This window comes from Engraulis encrasicolus, chromosome 23, assembly GCF_034702125.1.
Source record: "Engraulis encrasicolus isolate BLACKSEA-1 chromosome 23, IST_EnEncr_1.0, whole genome shotgun sequence".
In the NCBI taxonomy this organism is placed as follows: domain Eukaryota; kingdom Metazoa; phylum Chordata; class Actinopteri; order Clupeiformes; family Engraulidae; genus Engraulis; species Engraulis encrasicolus.
In genome coordinates this window covers 5488767-5512525 of record NC_085879.1, presented here as the reverse complement: position 1 = coordinate 5512525, position 23759 = coordinate 5488767, and the positions used below count along the sequence as shown (strand labels likewise).

Below are 23759 nucleotides of genomic sequence, written 5' to 3'. Positions count from 1 at the left end.
GCGATGGGAGCTGCGCTGGTCTCACCCTGATGCAGTTGCTGAAAACCCAGCCCATGGTGGAGCTCTGCAGGCTGTCAGAACCACATGGAGAAGAGTGCCACGAATCAACAAGGGCCACGTTTCCTCTCCTGTTCTCACCGACGCCTCACTCCACTGAGGATGGGAGCTGAGTGCACTGGTCTTGGCCTGATGCGGAGTTGCTGAGCATGGTAAAATATGGCTCTGTTAGAGCGTCGTGAAGAGTGCTGAAGAGAATCAACAAGGGCCACATTTCCTCTCCTCTCCTCTACTGCCATCTCCTCTGCTCTGCTCTCATCTTTCCTTCTCCTCTCCTCTCCTCTGCTCTGCTCTCCTGTCCCGTCCTCTCCTCTCCTGTCTTGCCCTGTCCTGTCCTCTCCTTTCTTGTCATCTCCTCTCCTCTCCTGCCATCTCCTCTCCTCTCCTCTCCTCTCCGCTCCGCTCCTCTCCTCTATGTTTTCGCTTGCCGCCTCACCTTGACGTGACAAAGTCTTAATTCAAATGCGCCCCAGCTGCTGCGGTTCATTACGGCGTTACTTTATATGTCTCTTCCCCGAAGGAGGCAAAGTGCAGATTTTGCTTTGTAGCTATTTAGGGGCCTAAGTCTCAATTTCCCCTCATAAAGCTATGCTGTTCCCCCGCCTCTCACTCGCTCTCTCTCTCTCTCTCTCTTCAAAAAGCGTGGCCCCTTGTGACATTTTTGTCCCTCTTTTGACAGGCTCAGATTCCTCACAGAGCAGCAACAGTAGTTCCCCTGTGGAGGTATTAGGTGTAACGTTTTTTTTAACAGAGTAGTTGTGCAAGAGTTGCAAGATTGGTGTTTTCATGGCTATCTGATAAAAGACTTGGATTGGCAGAATTGGCCGCACAAAGCAAATAGCTGAATAAGATATTCTTCATCTAGGCCATGGTAAAACAAAACGCATCCTGGAAAAATGGAAAACAATGAATAAAGGTTGACTCTGATGGTTAGCAAGAAAACAATAAAAGAGAAGGGAAGAAAAGAAGAGGAGCTAGAATGTCTTGGATTTACATTCATGTCAGTAGGGAAAACAGACAAAGAATTCCTAGACAAGGATCACTCCGAAAATCCGTTCCTTTCCAAGAGATTTTATAGGATGTCAGGGGTTAATACCTGATAGGGAAAGAGAAATAAATATTCAAACTGGAAGCACTAAACGTGATTTATCCTTTTTCTTTCCAGCGTAGGACCGACCGACCACATGCGATTCACATGTTTTTGCCTTCTGTTCTACACAAAGATTGGAATCTTACCGCAACAGGCCATGTGATTGTTAGTTTATTTAAAAACCGGTTTGGGTTTTGGTATATTTTTTCAATTTGCGTTGAGTCCTGGCTACTGGTCCGCCTGTTATGTTTAGAGCGGGCACAACCAGAACCCATTTCTTTTTCATGTCTGTTCTTCCCATCCAGAGCCAGCCAGCCAGCCTCCACCAAACCCCAACCCCAAAGCCTCCCTCCCTAGACCCCACATAGCCTCCACCACCCGCCCAACTCCTCCACCCGTCTCGTAGCTCCAACCCCAGAACCTCTCTCCCTAATAGCCCACCCCATCCTCTTCCACCCCCTCCACCCATCTCATATGCCCAATCCCAAAACCTCCCACTCATATCCCCCACCCCATATCCTCTACCCCCAGCGCAGCCCACTCCCTCACCCCGTATCATCCCCCCACCCCAGCCAACCCCCTCTCTTGTCTCAGACCCCCAACCACACAAACTCCCTCACTAAACCACACTTTATGTCCTCCACCCCTAGCCCTCCCCCTCCCGCCGTCTCATGCCCCCGTCCTTGACATGAGGCTCAGGCCCGGAGGCTGGAGGTGGGCCTCGGGGGAGTATGCCACACAGTGTCAGGCAGAGAGGTGCTCCAAGGTGAGAGGGTGATGTATTCTGCAGAAACGTCAACCTCCTAAACAGTAAAACAGAGGTGTGCCGAACCTTGCAGACCCTCCTCTTCCAACACCATCCCCACCCCACTCCCCTCATCCCATCCCCCACACTCACCACCCCCCCCTCACAACCCTATCTGTCCCACCACCAACCCCTCCCAAACAATCTCCTGATGCAGAAACGTCAACTTCTGAACAGTAAAACAGAGGTGTGCCGAACCCTGCACAACCTCCTCTCTCCTCCCACCATCAACAACCCTCCCTCCCCTCCCACCCACCACAGCTCTATCCCTCCCATACAATCTCCTTCTGCAAAAACGTCAACCTCTAAACAGTTAAACAGAGGTGTGCTGAACCCTGCACACCCTCCACTTCCAACGCCATCACCACATCAACAACCCTCCTTCCTAAAAAATCCTCTCACCCACCACCAATCCTCTCCCTAACTTCCCTCCCTCCCTCCACCAACCCATCACCCCTCCACCCTGCCAACCCATCCACGCCTCCCCAGCCAATCTCCCCCTGATGCCCCCCACATTGCTCAGGAGAGCAGGGCTCCACGTAACCCGAACAAAAACAATCTCCGTGCCAGATGTGTGGTCTGTCACAGGCAGCCGTGTGGATGTTATTTACTGTACCGTTTGGGGGTAAAAACGTGAGCCCTGTCCTCACCATTTGCCCAGCGTACATTACTTTCCTCCCTCTTTTTGACTGGCTTTATAGACTTCGTGTTTTTCACTTTTTTTGTCTTCAAACTGGGCTTGCGTCCCTCCATTTTACTATTCTCTTGCCGAGGGGTGAGTTCATACCATGACTGAAGATGAAATAGATTTGTCCAAGCAAATGTATCAGGATTCCTGTTGTGCTAGTGTGCCATAGACTCACTTTGCATGCAAGACTGTGAAACATAGAACAGCATGTAAGCATACAGCACATTTAATATCACACGAAATGCCATGACTAAATTGTACGTTTTGTATACTTATCATGGCGACGTTTAATTACATACGCAACCATGACTAGAACAATGGCTGACTGAGAAACAATGGACCTTTCCTCATGGTATAAAAGTTTCACTGGCTTCTAGTCATTAAATGAAACCACACTGATGATGGCATGCTTAAAACTGACTCAAAATCAACGACTTTGTCTGGCATGATGGTCTGGGTTCTGAATGATACACGGCCAGTTTACATTAGTCTAGTTACTGTAGCGCTCGGTAATGAATCATGCAGACAACCATTCCACTCAAGTATTTCAGCACATCTACTATCCCCCCTTGTCTTGGATTCCACCAAGCCTCAGGCTATCTCTTTCCATCATTACATGATGATAAAAGCCAGGGGGGAGAAAGAGAGAGCGAAAGGGAGGGAGCGGGAGAGGGAGAGGGAGAGAGAGGGGAGGGAATGAGATAGATAGAGAGGCATAAATCTTCAGGGAAGAGGAGAGGGCCAACTCGGCCACTCAGGTATAGCAATGCGTGAGTGACTGAGTTTTTGCATGTGCAGCTCTGTGCTAATGCTAACACTGGCTAGCCGCTGTCGTTTATAGCGAGCGAGAGGCTGCAGAGTTTCCTCCCATTGTGTGCCAGGAAAGCTCTGGCCTCCTGGCTGCCTCTCCGATGTCCTGTTCACCCCCTGGAACTTCCCTCTCTCACCACACCGAAGCATTTTTTACTACCACTCAGAGGGACGGCGAAAGAGAGAGAGAGAAAGAGAGAGAGAAAGAGAGAGAGAGAGAGAGAGAGAGAGAGAGAGAGAGAGAGAGAGAGAGAGAGAGAGAGAATAATTGAAAAATATAAAGGAAAGAGGAAATGAGAGGAACTTGGAGCGCTGCAGAGAGAGAGAGGGCGAGAGGAAGAAAAATTGTGTGGGGAAACAAAGGAGGAAGAAATAAACGAGATGCCATGACCTCCCTGCTGTCTGTTACAACTCTATGCATTCTAATGAATCCACTCCCTCCAACGTCTGACTCAACATAAAACAGAAAAATGCACATGCCACTACACTCCATGAAATCAAGCCTGCGTCGTTGGGAATCGAAACGGGTAGCATAGCATTTGCTGAGAAACGCACAACCCTTACAGTCAATTCTGCAAAGTAGTTTGGAGGAACAGGATGCCATTTTTCTTTCCTTTTTTTCCTTTTAAAAAAGAAGTGTTTTTCACCCTGTGGGCCAGCGACACCACACATGTGCGTGCACAGGTCTTTTTCTTCGGAGCTCCACCGGAGGCACCCAGTCACCACTTCACCTCATCAGCACAGCACACAGCAGCAGCAGCAGCACCGCACTCTGCTCTGCTCTGCTAGCTAGCTGACTCAGGCTGGCTTTGGGCCCCCAAGTCCCGGGTCTAAGCCCACAGATTCTGCCTGCAGAACCACAGCACACAGCCAAACGTCTCCAGAAGCTGCAGCGCCAGGGGCCAAGGGCCTGTGAGTTAGAGTGCGTATATGTCTTGGTGCGATCCCAACGGCGAGGAGGGAAGGAAGCAAGTGGAGCCTCTGGTTCCTGGCCAAGTGCCGGAGGACCTCTAATTATTGGTCCGCTTTTCGCCTTGATTGCCTTCCCACGTTTGACGTATTTTCAGGCGCGGCATGTCTTTTAGCATTGCACGTTTCTCCTAACTGGAGATGAATGCACAGACCCCAGTGTGTTTCTCCGGGCAAATCTCAGCTTTCTCCCGTTTCAGCAGAAAACGTAGTCTGCGCTCGGATTTTCTATCATTAAAACACATTTTGGATGGCTGTACTGTATGCGCACACACACACAAAACTGTGGCTTTGCATGCTTTCAGTCTGGTAGGAATATGTGACAGGTTGAATTGCTCGGAGAAAGTGCATTTCAAGTTTAATTTAATCTTTGAGTATATATTACATTGGAAATTATGACATGTCCAGGGGTAGTGTCCGGTTTTATGTCATATTATAAAGCCGTTGCAAACATCTCAGTTATTTTGAAGGATTTATCACGGCGACGTTATGAGAAATGACACGTTGGGGTTATATAATAGGAATGGTCGTTTAAGATCGGTCAGAGAGCGAGCTATCCCCACATAGGCGCCACTGCTTTGGCTTTTCTGGCCACCGCCTGAACGGGACACTCCAGTATTGACCCCCAGATACTCGATAAGACCATAAACCGTCCATATAGTGGCTCGCAATGAGAGAGTTTATTGGCAGTCTCTCACCCCGGCGACTCACCTCTAGACTACAATATTTCCACGTGCTCTACAAAGCGTTGGTCCATCTTGATAGAGGGCCTTTCACCGCAGAGGAATGCGGGACGGCGAGGCCCTTCTGGCTTATACAGAGCTCCTCACTGACCAGATAATGAGGCCACTGACACTTTTTAAGCAGGCCTGAGCCATGTGAGGAAAATATGGAGCCGTAACTCTTTTGTACTTTTCCCCCAATAAAAAAAAACAGCAGAACATGCAATGGAGATTTACTCGTTCAACAGCAGAGTTGAAAGGCGCCATTAAAAGCGCTCCAGTAATTGCGGAGTGACATGGACTCGGTGTGTTTTTCTCCCCATTTTGCACGACTATAACTGACATGTCGTGGACCAAAACCTAAAGGGGAGGGAAATAAATCATTTTTCCGAGCCGGTCTCAAACGCGAGCGCTCTATCTGCCCCTAAAGTCGCTCATAAGCATCAGTCTGTGTATTTTATATCTCAAAAGAAGCCCTGAATTCAAATAAGGGGAAGACAAGGTGTCCAAGGAAAGCAGATTTCACTGCTGGAATATGAACCAGGTGCGGCGCTTGGAGAGTCTTCACAAGGCTCTCACCACCGACTTTAATAGCCAGGAAATATTTGGGGCAGACTTCCTTAAGTGACTTTCTGAACTTATGCGCATTCGCACACCAAAAGTGGAGCTCAGTCTCAACTCATTGTAATCGAAGAATCACATTTCGCTTGCGGACAGCAAACTGTGTCAGGCAAAACATCAACTATGATTAAAACTTTAATGTGCTCTATCGAAGATGATGGGCACCGTTGTTTAGGTAAAATGCTTTTACTCATATCTCTTTGTACTCTGTCTTGTATCATAATGTCGCTGTTTTTAAATCAGGGATTATTCTTTCCATTCCTATCCATTTTCAGAGTTTCTTTTTTGCCCCAAAAGCAGTCAAAGGAATTTTAAGACTCACCATGGTTCTTGATAAAAGAGTATCCCCTTGCAGCCTTAACAAAAGATTGATGATTTGCTCATACCATAAAACCAATGTCAAGGAGCCCCAGAGTGGACAGCATAGCAGAGAGAGAGAGAGAGAGAGAGAGAGAGAGAGGAGAGAGAGAGAGACAGACAGACAGAGACAGACAGACAGACAGACAGACAGACAGAGACAGACAGACAGACAGACAGACAGACAGAGACAGTGGTACACACAGAGAGAGAGACAGAGCGAGAGAGAGAGAGAGAGAGAGAGAGAGAGAGAGAGAGAGAGAGAGAGAGAGAGCGAGCGCTCTTTACTGGCACACTGTTTTACAGGCCCTTCCTTCCAGAGTGGCCCTCATAACCAGTGTGAAGGCTTGAGCAGGCCCAGCTGGCCATACATGTAGGCATGGGAAGAGGGCTCGCTTCAGAGGCCCGCTGGTTGAAGGCAACTTTTGTGGATACAGTGCACAGTACATTGAGTCGTGTTCATTCTACACTGAGAGATTCAATAATTCAATAATCAGTGTTGGTCTGACTGTCTTAGTGTGGAATTAACACTGCAAATGACACTGTGGGGGTTGAGATGAGTTGAGAAAGCGTGACCTTTTAATGGGTCTGTGATGGACAAGTCGGGTAGAGAAAAGGGTGGAAGCGGGCATAAACACGCGTTGTACAGTTTCACTTGTTCATGCATGATTACTATTTGGACTTCCCTTTGGGAAAGGCCTTCGTCATTCCCTTCCTTGAATCCCACACAAGCTGCGCCCGTACGAAAATGATGTTGCTATAGCATCACAATAAAAGGATGATGGAGACAACAGGGGCAATGGAAAGTTCATACCTAGGGCAACGTTTTGGAAAAAGGGAGGGGAAAAAAAGATCGCCACTTAGATGGCTATTTTACGGGAATCAAAACCGACTATATTGAGTTCATTGTATTCAGCAAAGCATGGTTTCAGAGAGAGAGAGAGCAAAACAGGACTCTGGATGTTTACTTTGGCTTGATTGATAAATGATGAGACTGTTGGGTGGGCATGACATAGGCATAGATTACGAGGCCATTCAGTGTTTCAAGTGGGAGCTCGGATTTCCAACTGAGGCCTGAGTTATGCCTTCATTACATGGCAAACGCGCGTGTGTGCACACAAGCACACACACAGGCACGTGCAAGCACACAAGCACACACACAAGCTCTCTCAAACACACACGCACACACACACACACACACACACGCACGCACGCACGCACGCACGCACATACACACACACACACACACACACGCACACACACACACGGGTGCACATGCACTGACGCATCCACACACACACACACACACACACACACACACACACACACACACACACACACACACACACACACACACACACACACACACACACACACACACACACACACACACGGGGAGGTGCTTTGCTTTCATGCCATAACCCTGCGTGGGATAACATTAGCCACAAGCTATTTTTAACCCTTGTCTGACCAGTGAAATGAAAAGACCCATTCACACACGCATGGGTTCCATTAGATATGAGGACCCCACAAAATCCATTTTTCACACCTGCTGGGTCAATAAGCCATTCACCTCCAGACGTATCCATCAGGATGGCAATGGTATGGTGGTATTGGTCGGGGATTCCCCACAAGTTTGACTCCGAAGGGCAATTAAGTCATTTTTGACATTTTAAAATGGTCTAGTGACATCCATAGTGACCAAAGGAAAACATGAAAGTTTGAGTGAAGAAGTACAGCTTATTATTGTAACCTTCTTCTAGTCTGGAACTAGTGATTATAAATTGGAATTGCATGAATCAAGGCATATAATAAAAACTTAACCAAACCCACTTTTGCAGAACAAAAGAGAAGGTTTTTTTTTCGAGGCTGAAATTTTAGTTTGCTTTGCCAACAGTGTGTGGGCGTGAGGAGAGAGAGAGAGAGGCTGAATCTTCTTTTTTTCGTCGAGGGCCTGACTCGAGCCCAAAGGCGTCAAAGGTGCTGTGGTCTTGCTTGTGGTGCCACTCTGCACGCTGTGCTTTTGTTTGAAACGAGAGGCACTGGGGAAATGAGGCGGTCTGAATATGCCACCCCCCTCAAGAAGCGCCAAAACATGGCACTGGCTTCCTGGGAACTCCACGCATGCCGTGTCAAACAACATCCGCTGACGAATGAACGCCGCGGCCGCCTTGCGTCAAAGCGGGTCCGTCCGAGTTTGTCCGTCACATACAGTATATTTTAACAGCGATGTTTGCAAAGACCTCTAATGACAGAGCAGACTGCTTCCATTTTCCCAATGATCTGCACGGAGCCTCTAGTACTGACTGTTGGCAAGAGAGCGCACTGAGCTAAAGGGCCACTGGGAGTAGTTAAGATTAAAAGGTGGTCCAAAGGCAACACTATGCCTCCAGTAATAAACTCGTACATTTTATTTTTTTGCGTGTGACTAATGGACAAACAAAATATAACCATTATTAGCTAAATTGGATTATTGAGATCGTGCAACGGCCATGTCGTTGTCCTCCCTAACGTGTTCTCGTCAAATGTTTAATGTTTACCTTCTAATGGTTCCTTCCCATACAATGTATTGTAATTGGCCCCTCATCGCATCAGCTGATCACAAATCTCTCTTGGCACATCAATAGGCGTTGACCTCATATAGTCTTCATAAATTGCTTTTGTGAGTCAAGTAACATCTGAAACCTCAGCGTCTAAATAAATCAGCCTCCGACCAAGTCAAATATTGTATTAGACGACGAATTACACATGGACACTTGATTAACTTTGTGTCCCAACCCATTTTTGCAAGAAGAAAAATACATTGTAAAGACGAATGTTGAGCATGTTTAGAATCAACAGCGCGCTAAAAAAGGAGGCAGATGCTATACAATAATTGGCTAGCTACGTGCTTGATAGTGACTAAGTGCATTGCCTCATCTGGTCTGCACAGCTGAGATGGCCTAGCATGGAGTTGTACTCTGCGTCCAACAAAACAAAAACAGATGTCGATGTTGCATGAAAAACTAAATATTTACCCAGGGTTTTTAATTAGCCTGCAATTTTACTATGAAATTAAGCATCTTCATCATAACTCATGCAAACATTACACTAATGTCAAATTCTTTCAGGACTATGCATGAAAAAAGTGGGGGGAAAAGAAAACATACAAATATAGTAACAATATGGAAGCAATTGATGCTAATTAGACTTTTTATTTATGGTCCAATAATTGGGCGCATTTGAATTGTTGATTAATGTTTTTTCTACTGTCTTTCTGTTTTTTCTCTCCCTTGCTTGCCATTCCCACAGGACGAGTGACTCTCAATCGACTCTGGCCCGGAGTAGGCCTAGATCAACCAACCCCCCCGCCCCAGATATGGTCTAGATCTGCTGCTGTGTACGCAGGCTAATATCTGGGGTTGGGTCCCCCTCCTCCACACTCGCCCTCCTCTCCACTCCTCCAGCTCCCAGTCCCAGGGAAGATCAAAGGCTCTGGTTCTGAATAGATGTTAATGGTGCGTGCTTTTTAGTTCTCCGTGCCGAGCAAGCGCCTGGGATCTCCTGAGGAAAGGGGTGGGGGGAGCAGCTATAGCCAATTTTCAGGGGTCTACACGGACACAATTAGTGGCATTAATGAGGGCCTCAGAGAGAGTGCCTTGTCGTTTAACCTGCTTAAGAAGTACGAAGCGTCCCCTTTTGTTTCATGCCCCCAACACTATGGTTTTCATAACCTCCCCCATCCACCTGTACTGTACATACATAGAGGGCCCATTTCAAAGGCCCTCCCTTTCTTGGCTGAGTCAGAAAGCTGTACGCTGGCCATCTTTTGATCAGCATTTCTTTCTTTTAACTTAAACTTTTCCATTTATTTATTCATGGCGAGGAGAAGGGAGATCTCTCACTATTGTGTTCACAGTCCAGATTGATCACAGAAACACACTATACCACTCAGTCATCACTCAGCAAAACATCAAATGCCCATTTTGTAGGCTTTGAAAGACTCAGACTTTGTTAATCCCTTCAAAAGTATACCAACAAAACAAGATAGACAAGGCGAGAGAAAAGCCTGGCACACAAAAAAATCAAATAAATAACACGTTTGAAGCAAAGCTTTTAAATCCACTTCACTGAAAATCTTATTTGGCAACTATTAAATATTTTCAAAAATAGTTTTGTTTTTCTTGTTTCTTTACTGACTGAAGGGTAACAGCTTCACATTGCAGAGAGAGAGAGAGAGAGAGAGAGAGAGAGAGAGAGAGAGAGAGAGAGAGAGAGAGAGAGAGATGGAAATAAGGTGCAGCAGAATGGACATGGGAGGCAACCGGGGCCATTGAAAGACGATTAGCATGAAGACCAGACCTTGGAAATAGCATTGGAGGCTGCCGAGGGCCTGCCTGACAGAATGAAAAGATTAGGACTTTAAGAAAAGATAGCAGGGGCATGGGAAAGCCTGACGGGGAATGCAGCCTACCGAGGTGCCCAATGTGTGCAGGCGACAATTAGTCAATGAATGTTTTTTTTTCCCTTGTTGAAATTAATGTGCTTTAAGCAGATGCCAAGTGTTGTGCATTCTTCGACAGAAAGGAAAGGAATTTATTTTGTTGCAGTATTTTTTTGTTTTGCGTTTAGGACTCATTGCCCCTGTCAAATGATGTTAAAGGATTGTTGTTTATTAAAAAAGAAGTTCAAATAAAGCGGCACAACAGTTCATTTGTTGTTTAGCAACGAGACCTAGCATTGATGGCAACGGTGGACAAATGCTCAGTGAAACAATGTGTGCGATGTTTGTTCTTTATAATTGCGTTATTATGCTCTGTTTGCATTGCACTATGGTGGTATGCATGAAATTTTAATTGTCTTTATCATATCATGAAGAAGCTTAAAATGAAACAGTCTCCTTTCAGAGTGCTGTTTGGAATTTGTTACACATAACAGAATGCTGTTGAAAGGCTCACCGACAATCAGCCAGATGGTGGTTCGACATGAAATATGTCTTTTATCAGTAGATATGATTTCCTTTCAGAAACACACAGTGTTGTCCTGCATGAGCATTTATATCATATAGCTTTAGAATAATGAGTTGAATTCATTGTCAAATGAGACCACGTGCTTAAAGCAGGCTGGATCTCAAATGGTGCACTTGTGCACTTCAGTGTTCATGTTTCAGTGCATATGGCGTATTAGTTATGCACTAAAACATAGTGCTCGAAGTGCATAAGTGTGCCATTTGAGATCCAGCAGTAGTGTTGAATTAACACTATCCAGTGTTTTGAACTGTGCCTCAAATGATGTAAGGCTATCTGGAGAGGCAGAATTTACATTACTCTACATTTAAATTTCACGTAATTTAGCAGACACTCCAATCCAAAATAATTTACAGGGAACTAACTGCAGGGATGGATCAAGTGGGACGGTAAGATAATGGTGGCTTTTGTCTTCCATAGCACAACCAGTCAGCTGTGGGGGAACCAAAATGTCCTGTAAAGAACACTAAAAGTTCTCTGACAAGCCTAACAGTTCTTGGAAGATCACCAAAGTTCCTTAGAGAACCTTTCAGAGTTCTCACAGAAAGAGCCTGGGTTCTTGAGTGTCAGGAGCCTTCAATAAAGCCTCTATTGAGAACTATTTTTTGCATTTACGCTGTATACATGAAACAGAGCACCGGGCTGCATTTGACACCTGTGTCTTTCCCCCCAGCTGTATACAGTACATTTCTCTGGGAACTTTTTGATGAACTTTGAGTGGTTCCTTCACAGTGGTCAACTTAGAGTTTTTCAGAGAACTTTTAATTTTTACAGAGTAGGGTTGCAACCGCCTTGCTCTGGGGCACAATGGTGGCAGACTCTGGGAATGGAGTACTCCATTTTCTGGTCATGATGACTGCCTTCCACCGGAGCATGGCCAGTCAGTCGTGTACTGTAGGCCTAATTGTTTTTATGACCACCAGCACTATTCCATTCCTGCTCCACAAGTACACAAACATTCATCAGGCCACACTGGAATTTTGGCAGGCACCATGTGTCAATGGTTGTTAATGTTTGGTGGGGAAGTATTAATGGTTATGTTGCACGGCAAAATACTTCACATTTCCAGAAAGTTCTTGAGAATTTCCAAATAGAATATGAAACACTTTGGAAGTGCACTTTCATTCCCCCAAAAGGAATGTCTCAGCAGAATAGGGTTTCTTCTTGATGAGAGGTTGGGACACTTTCTTGTGAAACATCATATGATTATATGAGATGTGATTGAGGAAAGCTACTGTACTGCTCTCGCCTCAACCACATTCTTGCATGATATTGTTTTTTCTTACACGTTTGCCACTGTCAGTTCTCTTTTGTAGCCGACCAACCCAGATTGAAATTGCAACCCCCCTGAGTTCTGTCACATTTCTCCATTGTTTCGGAATTCGAATTGGAATGTGTGTCGCGTCGTATATGGTGGGCCCGTGGGCAGGGTAGGTAAACACAAGAATGGAAGACCTGGAGGCAGAGAGACATACTTGTCCGCACGGATCCTTGGCAGACGTGGTTATTTGTGTGTGCCATGTGGTTTCGTACGTGGGGGGGTTTTGTCAGCCTTGTGTGTTATTTTCTCGCTCGCTGACCATCTCCACTGATTTACGCTCCCATAAAGAGGGGACAAGCACACTGTGGACGTTTGCGAGATCCATCATTTTCTTTTCATGGCCCGGGCTTTCATTGAGACATTGATGGCAATGTGTGCAATTTATGGCTTTTCGCCTTTCTAAAAATGAAATTCAAAGAATCATCATGTCCTCCTGAAGAAACGTTGTCTTTTTGCAGAGTGACAGTTACTGTGGACTAGTTAGACTCAGAGGAGAGCAAAAATCCAAACGTGCTGTTTTCTCTTCCAAAAAAAAGGCCTGAGGTGAAAGTGTTCATACCAAAGGCCTTACAGCACACATTTAACTCTGGGGAGTTAAAATTGGGTTAGCGAAGGCCGAGAGTGAGTGCCTTCTCTTCCTCTCTCTCCCCCTCCATCTAACACCCTCTCCCCTCCCGAAACACGGACAGCTCAGAAAGCTGGCAAAACACCCAGAGCACTGAGGCACTTTAGTCAGCGATGCCATGAATTAAACAAGAACAACAGCAACAACAACAGAAAAAAAGCTGAAGCAGCAGTTTGTCACGGTGCAAATCAAAACCATATGGGCCACATTCGTTGTTCTGGTGCTTGCTGGTTGGTTCTCTTTTTTGGGGGTCTATTGACAATGCTCTTGTTAGGAAGAGCTCTTTTAGTAGATGTTTCCTGTTGTGTGAGCCTCGGAAGATGGTCCTGTCTGCCATAGTACATGCCTTCTGCTGCTGCTGCTGCTGCTGGGGGGTTGATTTCAACATGCAGCACTCTACTCATATGTGGAGCACTGTTGCTGCTGCTGTGCAAAAAGAGCTGTGAGAGATATCTGATGGGAGTTTTCCCCCTGCCCTGTTGTTAACGGAGAGCATCTAATCATCTAATCATAAACTGTAAAAGAAAAAAAAGCCGGCAGCAGCAGTCACACACACACACACACACACACGCACAAACACAGACACACACACACACACACATACACACACACACACACACACACATGCACATGCACACGCGCAAACACACAGACACAGACACTCAGACACACACACAGACACAGACAAACACACACACACACACACACACACACACACACACACACACACACACACACACACACACACACACACACACGCACGCACGCACGCACGCACACACGCACGCACGCACACACACCAATGAGGCAGATGTGCTTCTTTCTTTCTTCCTCGTCACTTTCAATCTCTAATGTTTCCCATGCCTGTTAGAAGACGGAAAGGTTTGGCGGCAGTACAGTCAGCATGGTGGAGACAGTGAGAGAGACCAAGGTCTGCAGCTTTGATACAGATGTGACTTGTACCTCTCTTCTTCTTAAGACTGGCTCGGCGATAATTTGTCGATCTGGAGTTGGAACCGTGCGCTGGGACAAACAGGACCTGTTCTTGGATGGATGTGTTGCTTTCATGTTGCAATCCAGCACAAGGGACCTCAAAAGGACCTTGGCCTGGTAATACTAAAATAGCATATAGTATACCAAGGGCTGCTAACAGTTTTAGCTAGGCCCAGGACAAAGTCATCTGAAAGGGCCCCCCACCCAATACATTCAATGCAATGAGGACCCAATTATGGGCCCCTTGTCTCCCTGGGCCTGGGACAGCTGACCCCTTTGCCCCCCCTTGTCGGCTTCCCTGAGTATACCTCAAGACCCCCTCTGCTCTGCTGAGTTGTGGGAATTAGTCCTCAGGCATAACGTCATGTATTACACATTAAAGCTTCATTAATAGATCAAAAAAGCTGGAGGAGATAAAAGAGACGCGTATCACTTTGATGAGCATTTTGTGTTTATTTAGACATGAACCGACTACTTCTGTGTTCTGTTTAATTCATTGAATGCATCATGATGAGTGCAGAGGAAGAACTTTGTAAGTGGTATCACATGGTTCAAGAGGGACTTGGTGGAAGTGCTACACAAGATCAAGACTCTCATCATAGCTCACATCGATGAGCGATAATATTTAACATCATGGCATATAAACACATCCCAATGTATACTTTGAAGTTCAACAAGCCCACTTTAACTTTCTGGACCTCTGTGGCGTCTACCTAATTACACCCTGGCTATCAATTTGACAGTTTGTGTGTCTTTAGGATCAGTCCAACATCCTGAATGCGCTTCCTCCCGCTTTTAAATACGCAACTTAAAGAAGGTCAGCATTTAGTGTCAGCCAACCGCACACTCCCATAAATTGTCAGCCTCGGTTGAAGACATACCAGAGCAGACAGCAATTTATTACTCCGAAGATTACACTGTAGACACTTTTGGATATGTCAATTTCCCACCCCCCCAACACATCCCGAAAAACAAACAAACAAACCTTCATGGGAAATCGACTCTGACTTACTTCACATCCACAGGATCTAAAGACTCGTTTAAACAGTCTGCTCGGATTGTACTGAGTTAGCATAAACATGCAATCATGGCGTCCTTTACAGTAATACGAAGCTGATGAAAGTGGTCACAGTGAATGCTAGTTCATGTCACCAAGTGATATGATCGATTACCACTCCCCTGCACCACAACCCAGTCCATCGCTAACCCCCCCATATGCCACGCTAATGACTAGTTAGAGGCCGTTTACTGTCGAGGACTGACTTTTATATGCCAGTGGCTGAATGACTGTGCGATGTAAACCACCTCTTCTGATGTGGCTTCGGGGGTAAACTCTTGCTGACAGTTCCCGGTTTTAAACAAAAACGGAATTATCTGTATTCGTCTCCATTATCTCCTGTAGTGTTTCCCCATTGTTGTTTGCTCCACCTCCTGCCCACCCACCTCATCTAACCACACGCTGTTAAGAGTCCCACCGCCCAGCGAGTCATTCGCACATTAAAGGAATTCTCTGAAGTTTATTAGAATTCATTGTCTTCCCATGTTTGGTAGAGGTGCTGCTCTGTATATTTTCTGTGTTTGTTGATGTCACGGCCGTGGAGGGTGTTTGAACACCAGCATGGGTGCAGGATACCCCGGGAGGTTGGGTCAATACCGGACACGGCTGGAGCGCGGCGGCGTTCTGGGGGGGGCCTCGGGGTAATCGGCACCCGGCTTCGGCCTGTCACTCTTCACCATTTGCTCTCTCTATCTCACTCTCTCTCTCTCTCTCTTTTTCTCTCCGCCTTTCTCTGTCGCTGCCTCCCTCACTCCTCAGCTGAAAGCCCCCACATCAACCCCTACCCCAAATGCTCTCGATGACGGAGCAGATAAGCACGTCACATTCCGCCATCGCCAGGCCACGGACCAAAAAAACAACCAAAATAATATTTATAAAAAAAAGAAAACCAAAAGAAGGCCTGTCTCTGCGCTGCCAGATGTAAATAAATGCTGAAAGCAATATAGGGCCCTGCGTCGCTCTGTCCTCCCAGTGTTGTGCTTGGCTTGCGAGCGAGGTGGCTCTGTTTCACTTGGGCCCTTGACGGCCTTTTAAAATGTTTTGTTCCATTCAATCCAAAGCTTTCTTTTAAACTCTCATTGGAATGCACACAGGGCTCCATGCGTATGGAATACCTTACCACCCACATTACAGAACAGTACTATCGAGGCTCAAGAGAGTTACGCTTTAAGCTGAGTCTATTTCAGGAACAGCCCTTGGGGAGTCCCAGAGTTAAGGTTAGATTTGGCTTCGACACAGCCTAGAGACTTTACATAGTGGTATTAGCATGGAATAATGCATATTTTAAATAAATATTTTTTTATTCTGTTATTGGCTTTTACATGTATAGAGCATACAGTATGTTATAGTTTTATCAAAAATGGAAAATACTGATGTTACAAAAGTAACAAATGTAAAAAATAAGTACTTCAGTCTTACTTTCCCTGAAAGTAAGAACATAATTTCCAGCATATGAAAATATTCATAAAAACACTGCTTAAGTACTTTAAGTTAATAAACAGTAAAAAAAAAGTAGAAACAGTACACCTTCAAAAAAATACTGGACCGAAACAAAAACAAAAAAGACACAACACTGAGAACAATGTCTTCCACAATTTTCTTCAAATAAAAATAACAAAAATGTACACGACTTCATAGTTTTTTTCCTCTTTTTTCGTGGGGAGGGTTTTGATGTTTGGGACGGCCTCCACAAGCCATGCGCTTAATCCTCCTTCTGGCCAGTTCATGAAAACCTTCAGCCTGCTGGATTCCGTCGCCGACGCAACTTGACCCACAGTCCCCCGTAGCAACATCAACAGCACAATAACAAAAGAGAGCACTTCAGCGCTCTCGAATAGCTCCTCAAATGTCTATAAGGCAGATGCTTAATTATTCTCAGCTCTTTAGAATGCTTAGTCTGTCATTCAGATTAAAACAAGGAAATAAAAAACACAAAAGGAACAATGAAGTGGTAGTTACTGAGCGTTTCGCATAACATTGGCAGCGCTTGATTAGCGTGCTAGCTATGTAAGTGCTGTGCTCGTTCTTTGCTCTGAGTGAGTGGTTGTATTTGATGTGCAGGTGTATGTGTGGATCAGACACATGCTTCTGCTTAAGAAGAATAACACAGGAGGACATGGGCTTGGTCCCGGCAATGCAATAGCCTTGGAATTCGGCTGCTGAAAAATCTTGCTTCTAACTTCTATCATTATCTTATCTGAAATATTAAGAGCGTGACAGGAACATTTTCGTAACCAAACTGCAATATTGGTAATACGTGACAGTTAAATTTGATTATCTGCATATGGAACCCTTTTTGAAAGGTCCAGGCGGCTGTTCTTACTTGGCTTTATTTTCTAGCACAATGTGTCATGTCCGAACGCAGGAACGTTTACATCACCTGACAGATAAAATGGTTGTGTGAGGTCGACTGGCAAACCAAGAGCTGACTGTCTATAGAGATTTCTGCCTTACTGCATTTAAGGTCGTCCGATTTGAAAACAAAACAACACAAAAGCAACACGGATAATCAACATACGTACTTATTGCTTATTCAACATCCTCTACTCACAAGTGTCCTCAGTCTTGATGTGTGTGAGTAAAACAGGAGTTCATGAGTTCATGTGCGAGGGAGCCAATAAATAGTCTCATACGTATTGCTCGGCCTCCCCTTCGTTCAGGATGGTCACCGACCCGTCCCCACTGTTCATCTCAATGTCTTTGGCCGCCGAGTTCTCCGGAAGCAAGGCCAGGTCCTTAAATACGTCCACATAGTGGCCAAAGCCGGGCCCCCAGTTCAGCAGGTTGTCCCAGTTGAAGTTGCCCGGCTGCCCCCCGAGTTTGTGGGGGAGCGTGTGGTGGTGGTGGTGCTGGTGCTCCATCAGGGGCCCCTGGGAGGCCCCGGGGCCGCCCTCTGCGCGGCGGCTGGAGTAGCGCCGCTGCTTGAGCCTGCCGCCGTACTCCTCGTCGTCGGCGTCCGACTCGTTGACCTGCGAGAGCTTGGGCACGCGCGAGCTGTAGGCGTGCATGGGCTTCTCGCGGTCGTACTCCATCTCGGAGCAGGTGAAGGAGTCGTGCGAGTCGCTCTCGGAGGACGACTCCTGGGCCGGGATGCCGTCGGCCGGGTTGCGCACGCGCGACAGCGGCCGCCGGCACTCGTCCTCGGAGGAGGAGCGGCCGTGGTCGGCGCTGCAGATGCTGGGGTTGCGCGGCCGCGGCGTGTTGAGCCGCTCCACCTCCTCGATGGACAGGCCCACCGGCGGGCCCGTCTCCAGGGGGATCTGCTCGATGGGCTGCTTCAGACGGCTGCCGGGCCGCGAGCTGCTGTGGCCCGCCGCCATGGTCTGCGGGCTCTTGCTGCGCCGGCCCAGCCGCGTGGCGTAGTTGAACATGGCCGGCTGGCAGCCGTCGTTGTGCAGGTCCAGCGGGCTGCCCTCGCGCCGCGCCAGGTTCAGCTCCCGGGCCGGGCTGTTGCGGTAGAAGCTGGACGGTGGCTTGGACACGAAGGGTGCGGGGCTGTGTCTGGACAGCGGGTTGGGGGTGGGGCAGGCGGAGTGGCTCAGAGGTGTGGATCTCAGGCCCTGGGTGTACGTGGGCTGGTAGGTGTAGCTGGTGGCTCCGAGGGGTAGGGGCGACTGCCGAGCAAAGCCCAGTGGACTGTGCCTCTGGATGGAGAACTTGGGCGTGTGGCTGCGGAACTGCTTGTAGTGCTGGATGATGTCCGCGTCGGAGGGGGCGATGCTGCTGGCGTTGTCTATGTCGTAGTGCTCGATCTCGGCCTCGGGTCCCGGGCAGGGGGCGCAGGGGGCGCTGGGGATGGTCTCGTTGCTGTGTGGGATGTCCGTCTCGTCGTAGATCAGGTAGGGGTTCTCCCTCTCGATGATGTCCGGCTTGGGGTTGCCCTCGGGCTGCTTCCTCACCGTCATGTCGTCGCCGTACGGGGGGATGTTGTCGGGGTCGTCGAACGCCACGTTCTCGCTGCCCTTCTTCTTCTTTTTCTTCTTCTCCTTGGGCTTCTTCTCCTCCTTTGGCACTTTGCTCTTGTTGCGTCCTCTGCAGTGGTTGCACAGGATCAGGCTCAGCACCACCAAGGCCAACACCGTGGCGCAGCTGCCAACGATGGCCGGCACGGCCCAGATGGGCAGCGGGTTTGCGGTGGCCGCGGCGCCAGGGCTGCAGGTGTAACCTCCGTTGGACGCCATCTTGCAGACGGTGCCCTGCGGGCACTGCACCCCCAGGCACGCCACCAGCGTCTCGCACGTCCGGCCCGTGAAGTGCTCTTCGCACACGCAGCTGAAGCCGCCCGCGCCGTTGGTGTTGGGCTCGCAGGTGCCGCGGTTCTGGCACGGGTTGGAGGCGCAGTCGCCGGGCGGCACGCACTGGTAGGTGTACCACTGGTTGACGCACATCAGGCCGTCCCAGCACGGGCCGCTCTCGCACAGGTTGGGCCCGCGGCAGCCGATCTTCACCGACGGGTCCGACTTGGAAATGGCCACCGAGGTGTGCTCGCCGCTGAAGGGCAGGTTCTCACCGTTGTATTTCACGTAGGAGACACAGCCTTCAAAGCCTGCAGATGAGAGGGAGAGGGATGGAGAGAGAGAGAGAGGGAGAGAGAGAGAGAGAGAGAGAGAGATGGAGAAAGATGGAGAGAGAGAAAAGGGAGTTTAGATAACAGGAAGCTGGTCTGGAGGGAGATCAAGACAACAAATAGGCCTCGGCGGGGCACCGTCCAAGTGAACCGAGAGATTTATCACTTTGTTTTCTTTGCCAACATTTGGAGTAAAAAGCTATAATCAGAGCACTCCTCTAAACTATTTGGATGGGAAAATGGTGTGGAATCGGCCCAATATTTCAAGAAATTTCCTGTTGGAGGACACCTCGACAAATCAGGTCTGCTGCTATCAAGTGGCTAAGCGAAGTTCAAGGGGAGATTACAGCCGAAATGCATGTAAAAGATACACATTTCTAGCATTAAACAACATACATTCTTATTTATTTATCTCAACATGTGCTAAGGACCTACATCTGGAATGAGTTCTGTTGTGACTAATTCAAACCTTAAATATTGCATTGCCTCGCAACACTGCCTCACTAATGCGAATAGATTGAATTCATTGACTTCATCACAGTGAAAACGAGGGCCTTTTGTTTCCATTTACCAAACCATTTTAGAGTAGAAAGGTACCTCCATCTTGTTTTTTTTTCTTCTAAAGGCTCTTGGCAAGCGAGCTTTGGAGCTTGGCACAGGTCAGGCACTGTAAATAACGTGCAAGCCTTTTTGCGCAAAAACAAAAGCTATTTTACAAGGAGCGCCGGCTGATATGGAGTAGTGTGAAGGAGGTCTGTGGATCAGCCTGCATCAAGACATGTTGCCATATAAGTCCACCATTCCTGCGACGGTGTGTTTCTGCCAGACGTCAAGACGTTTAAGTGTCTCTCATCTCTTCCCTCTGGAAGACCTCGCTCTCACCTCGATTCAAAGTTTCCTCCTAGTCAGACCGTGAGGAAATGTGAGCTGCGAATTAAAGGTGCAATCCTAGGAGAACACGGCGCTCCCCAATAAGACACTAACCTCAGAAAGCCCCCTCTGGCTCATCTGCGTGACTTGTTTAAGATTTCGCTAGATTAAACGAGAAATGCGTGGAACAAAAAAAAACAAAAACACAGCAGCAGCCCCCATCCAAGGAATGATTCATTTCTGGCGGACACCAGACATATCTTGTATTGATCTCAGGGATTGCTGTGGAATGTCTTGTGTACCAAACCTGTTGTAGGTCAGCCAGGCAAGAAACACACACTCACAGCGAAATGAAACAGCAAAACCCTGACAGTTTGGTAATTGACCCAATCATTCTGATATTGGCTACGGGGAAGAAAACAGCCTTCACCATAGCCGTGAAGAAACATCCTTTTGGCATTTTCTCACGTGCCTGATCCGATACTGACCTGGGCTTGCTTTGGGCTGCGACGGGCCAGGAGGAACGCCTCCGATGGACATGGTCAGCACGTTGACCCCGCCAAAGTCCTGCGTGGTGTGGGGGAAGGCGCGGAGGTGCACCCCGTCCAGACGGAGGGAGGTGGAGGTTGCGTTCTTCCGGAGGAGCAGGGTGTGCCACTGTCCGTCCGATAGCGGCACGTCTGACAGGGTGCGCTCCACCTTTCCCGCTACACCCGCGTCTGAGATGTACTGCAGATTACCGTTCTTCAGCTGGGAAGAAAGAAGAAGAAGAAGAAAAACATAAACAAACAAAATCACATAAAATGCTTTAGTTACTGTATTTGAGGTTTATGTGAATGTGAATGTAAATGTGTTGCAGACTGTCATTCATCAGCTGAGAAAAAAAACAAACAACACACATCAAAAGCTTTATATTGGGCACAGTATCTGGCGATGTGTAAATGTGCACGTGTATTGCAGACTCCCATTTCTCAGCTGAAAAAACAAACAAGCGAAAACATGAAACGCTTTCTATTAGTTATTGTATCTGGCGTTGCGTGAATGGGAATGGGAATACCGGTATGCACATGCATGCGTGTCTAATGAGTAGGTGCTGTATATGTATGTGACTGGTATGTGAATGTCAGAATGTGATTAAAACAAACAAAAATAAAAGCTTTAGTTACAGTATCTGGGCCTGTGTGAAGGTGAATGTCTAGTATGCACATGCATGTGCTTCTGTGTATGCGTATGTGTATGTGATTAGTATGTGAATGTCAGGAAGCCTGAAAAACATTATAACAACATTAGAGCACAAAAAGGCCCCGCATAATAATCATTTTTGATCTAATAATAATGATTGTGTGTTTAAGTAATGATGAAATAATTAAGGTCATAAAAAGGCGGAATTAAAAGATAATATTACACAAGACAAAAAAAATTGACTCTCAACCAAGTAGTGTGCATTAGAACTCTCATTTGTAACCCTCGTTCAAATTCTTGTTCAAAGTCTCTTTTTCTCCACTTTTAAGCATGTATGTACACGTTCTGAAGTGGTGGTCAGTGGTGCTTCGGTCTGAGCCTGGGGGCCTTGAGAAGCCAATGGCACCGGAAAACAAAAGTGAAGGGCTCTCCTTTTGAGGCAGACAGAAAAAAAGGGGGGAATGGGGGGATCCAGGAGGGGTGAACAGGGTAGACTGAAGAGACGGAGGCAGGGAGGGAGGGAAGGAGGGATGAGGGGAAAGGGAGAAAGAGAGAGAGGGAAAGGGAGAGGTTCAGAGGATGAATGAGAGCTCAGGCTGTTGGCTGGATGCCCAGGATCAGTCAGGCCTCTGAACCGCATCAGACTGAGGCAAGGCAGAGCTAATGGGAAGAGGTGGGGAGGACAGAGGACCAAGGACAGACACAGACATACGCACAGCCAGACACACACACACACACACACACACCCACACACCCACAGACGGACGGATGGATGGACACACACACACACACACACACACACACACACACACACACACACACACACACACACACACACACACACACACACACACACACACACACACACACACACACACACACGGATGCACAGATCGTCACAAAGACACACACTCCTCCCAGCCACACACTCCACCTCTTGAGCACACACACACACACACACACACATACACACACTCCACCACTTGAGCACACACGCACACACACACACACACACACACACACACACACACACACACACACACACACACACACACACACACACACACACACACACACACACACACACACACACACACGCGCGTGCGCACACACGCACACACACACACACACGCACACGCACACGCACACACACACTGTGTCCAATGCCGCCACCGCTGCCACCACCACCCAATAACTGTGGCCAGGACCGCTGCTCCTGCTTCTGAGGGCTGGGATGGGAGTCTGGTCTGAGTTGGGGCAGGGTGGAGATGGGGATAGGGAGGGGATGAGGAGGGGACAGGGAGAAGGGCTGTGGCCGACGGCTGCTGCAGGCATGACGGTTTAATAGGAGAGGGGATGGTGCCTTGGGTCTGGTGTTCGTTTTACAGTAAGGGAACGGTGGGTTGAGGGTATATAGTGGAAGTGGGAGGGGTGTGTGTGTGTGTGTGTGTGTGTGTGTGTGTGTGTGTGTGTGTGTGTGTGTGTGTGTGTGTGTGTGTGTGTGTGTGTGTGTGTGTGTGTGTGTGTGTGTGTGTGTGTGTGCGTGTGCCTGTGCGTGCGCCCACGTGTTTGTGTGTGTGCGTATGCCTGTGAGACTTTATTGGACCGGGCAGGATCCGGCTCTTTTGAGTGGCGCTACTGAAAGGACTTGAACTGGTCTCCATCTTCTCCAGCCCCATATCCTTTAAGTCGGAGCAGGCTGTTTCTCCTTAAGCAGACCCCGCCGCTCTGGGTGGAAGCACTGGACTGGACCAGGCGGCAGTGTGCACCAGGGTTGCCAGATGTGTCGGATGATTTCCAGTCCAATAAATGCCCAGAAACCGCCTGGAGGAAATTAATCTAGCCCCAGTTTGAACCAGATTCTCTAAACTTCGATAGAAATGTACATAAAAACCCATCCAATAGCATACTAATGGTCATTCTAAACAGCTCAATTGTGTGAGAAACTGCCAAATCTGGCAACACTGGTGTACGTGTGGTTCTGTTTTCGATGTTCCACCCACCTTCACCGTGGTGTAG

The 23759-nt window shown here is 47.7% G+C and overlaps 1 protein-coding gene across 1 annotated transcript in view; it reads right to left on the bottom strand.

Moving 5' to 3' along the window:
• Window positions 1-14508: 14508 nt before the first annotated feature.
• Window positions 14509-23759, bottom strand: part of fat4 (FAT atypical cadherin 4) — a 113515-nt gene continuing 104264 nt past the window's right edge. Inside the window, exons 15-17 of the mRNA XM_063190615.1 lie at window positions 23744-23759; window positions 21047-21308; window positions 14509-19667 (exon numbers count right to left, since the gene is read on the bottom strand). The exon at window positions 23744-23759 is cut by the window's right edge and continues 268 nt beyond it. Of these exons, the coding sequence (XP_063046685.1) occupies window positions 17749-19667; window positions 21047-21308; window positions 23744-23759 (2197 nt within the window). The 3' untranslated portion in view covers window positions 14509-17748. The remainder of the gene's footprint in view (window positions 19668-21046; window positions 21309-23743) is intronic.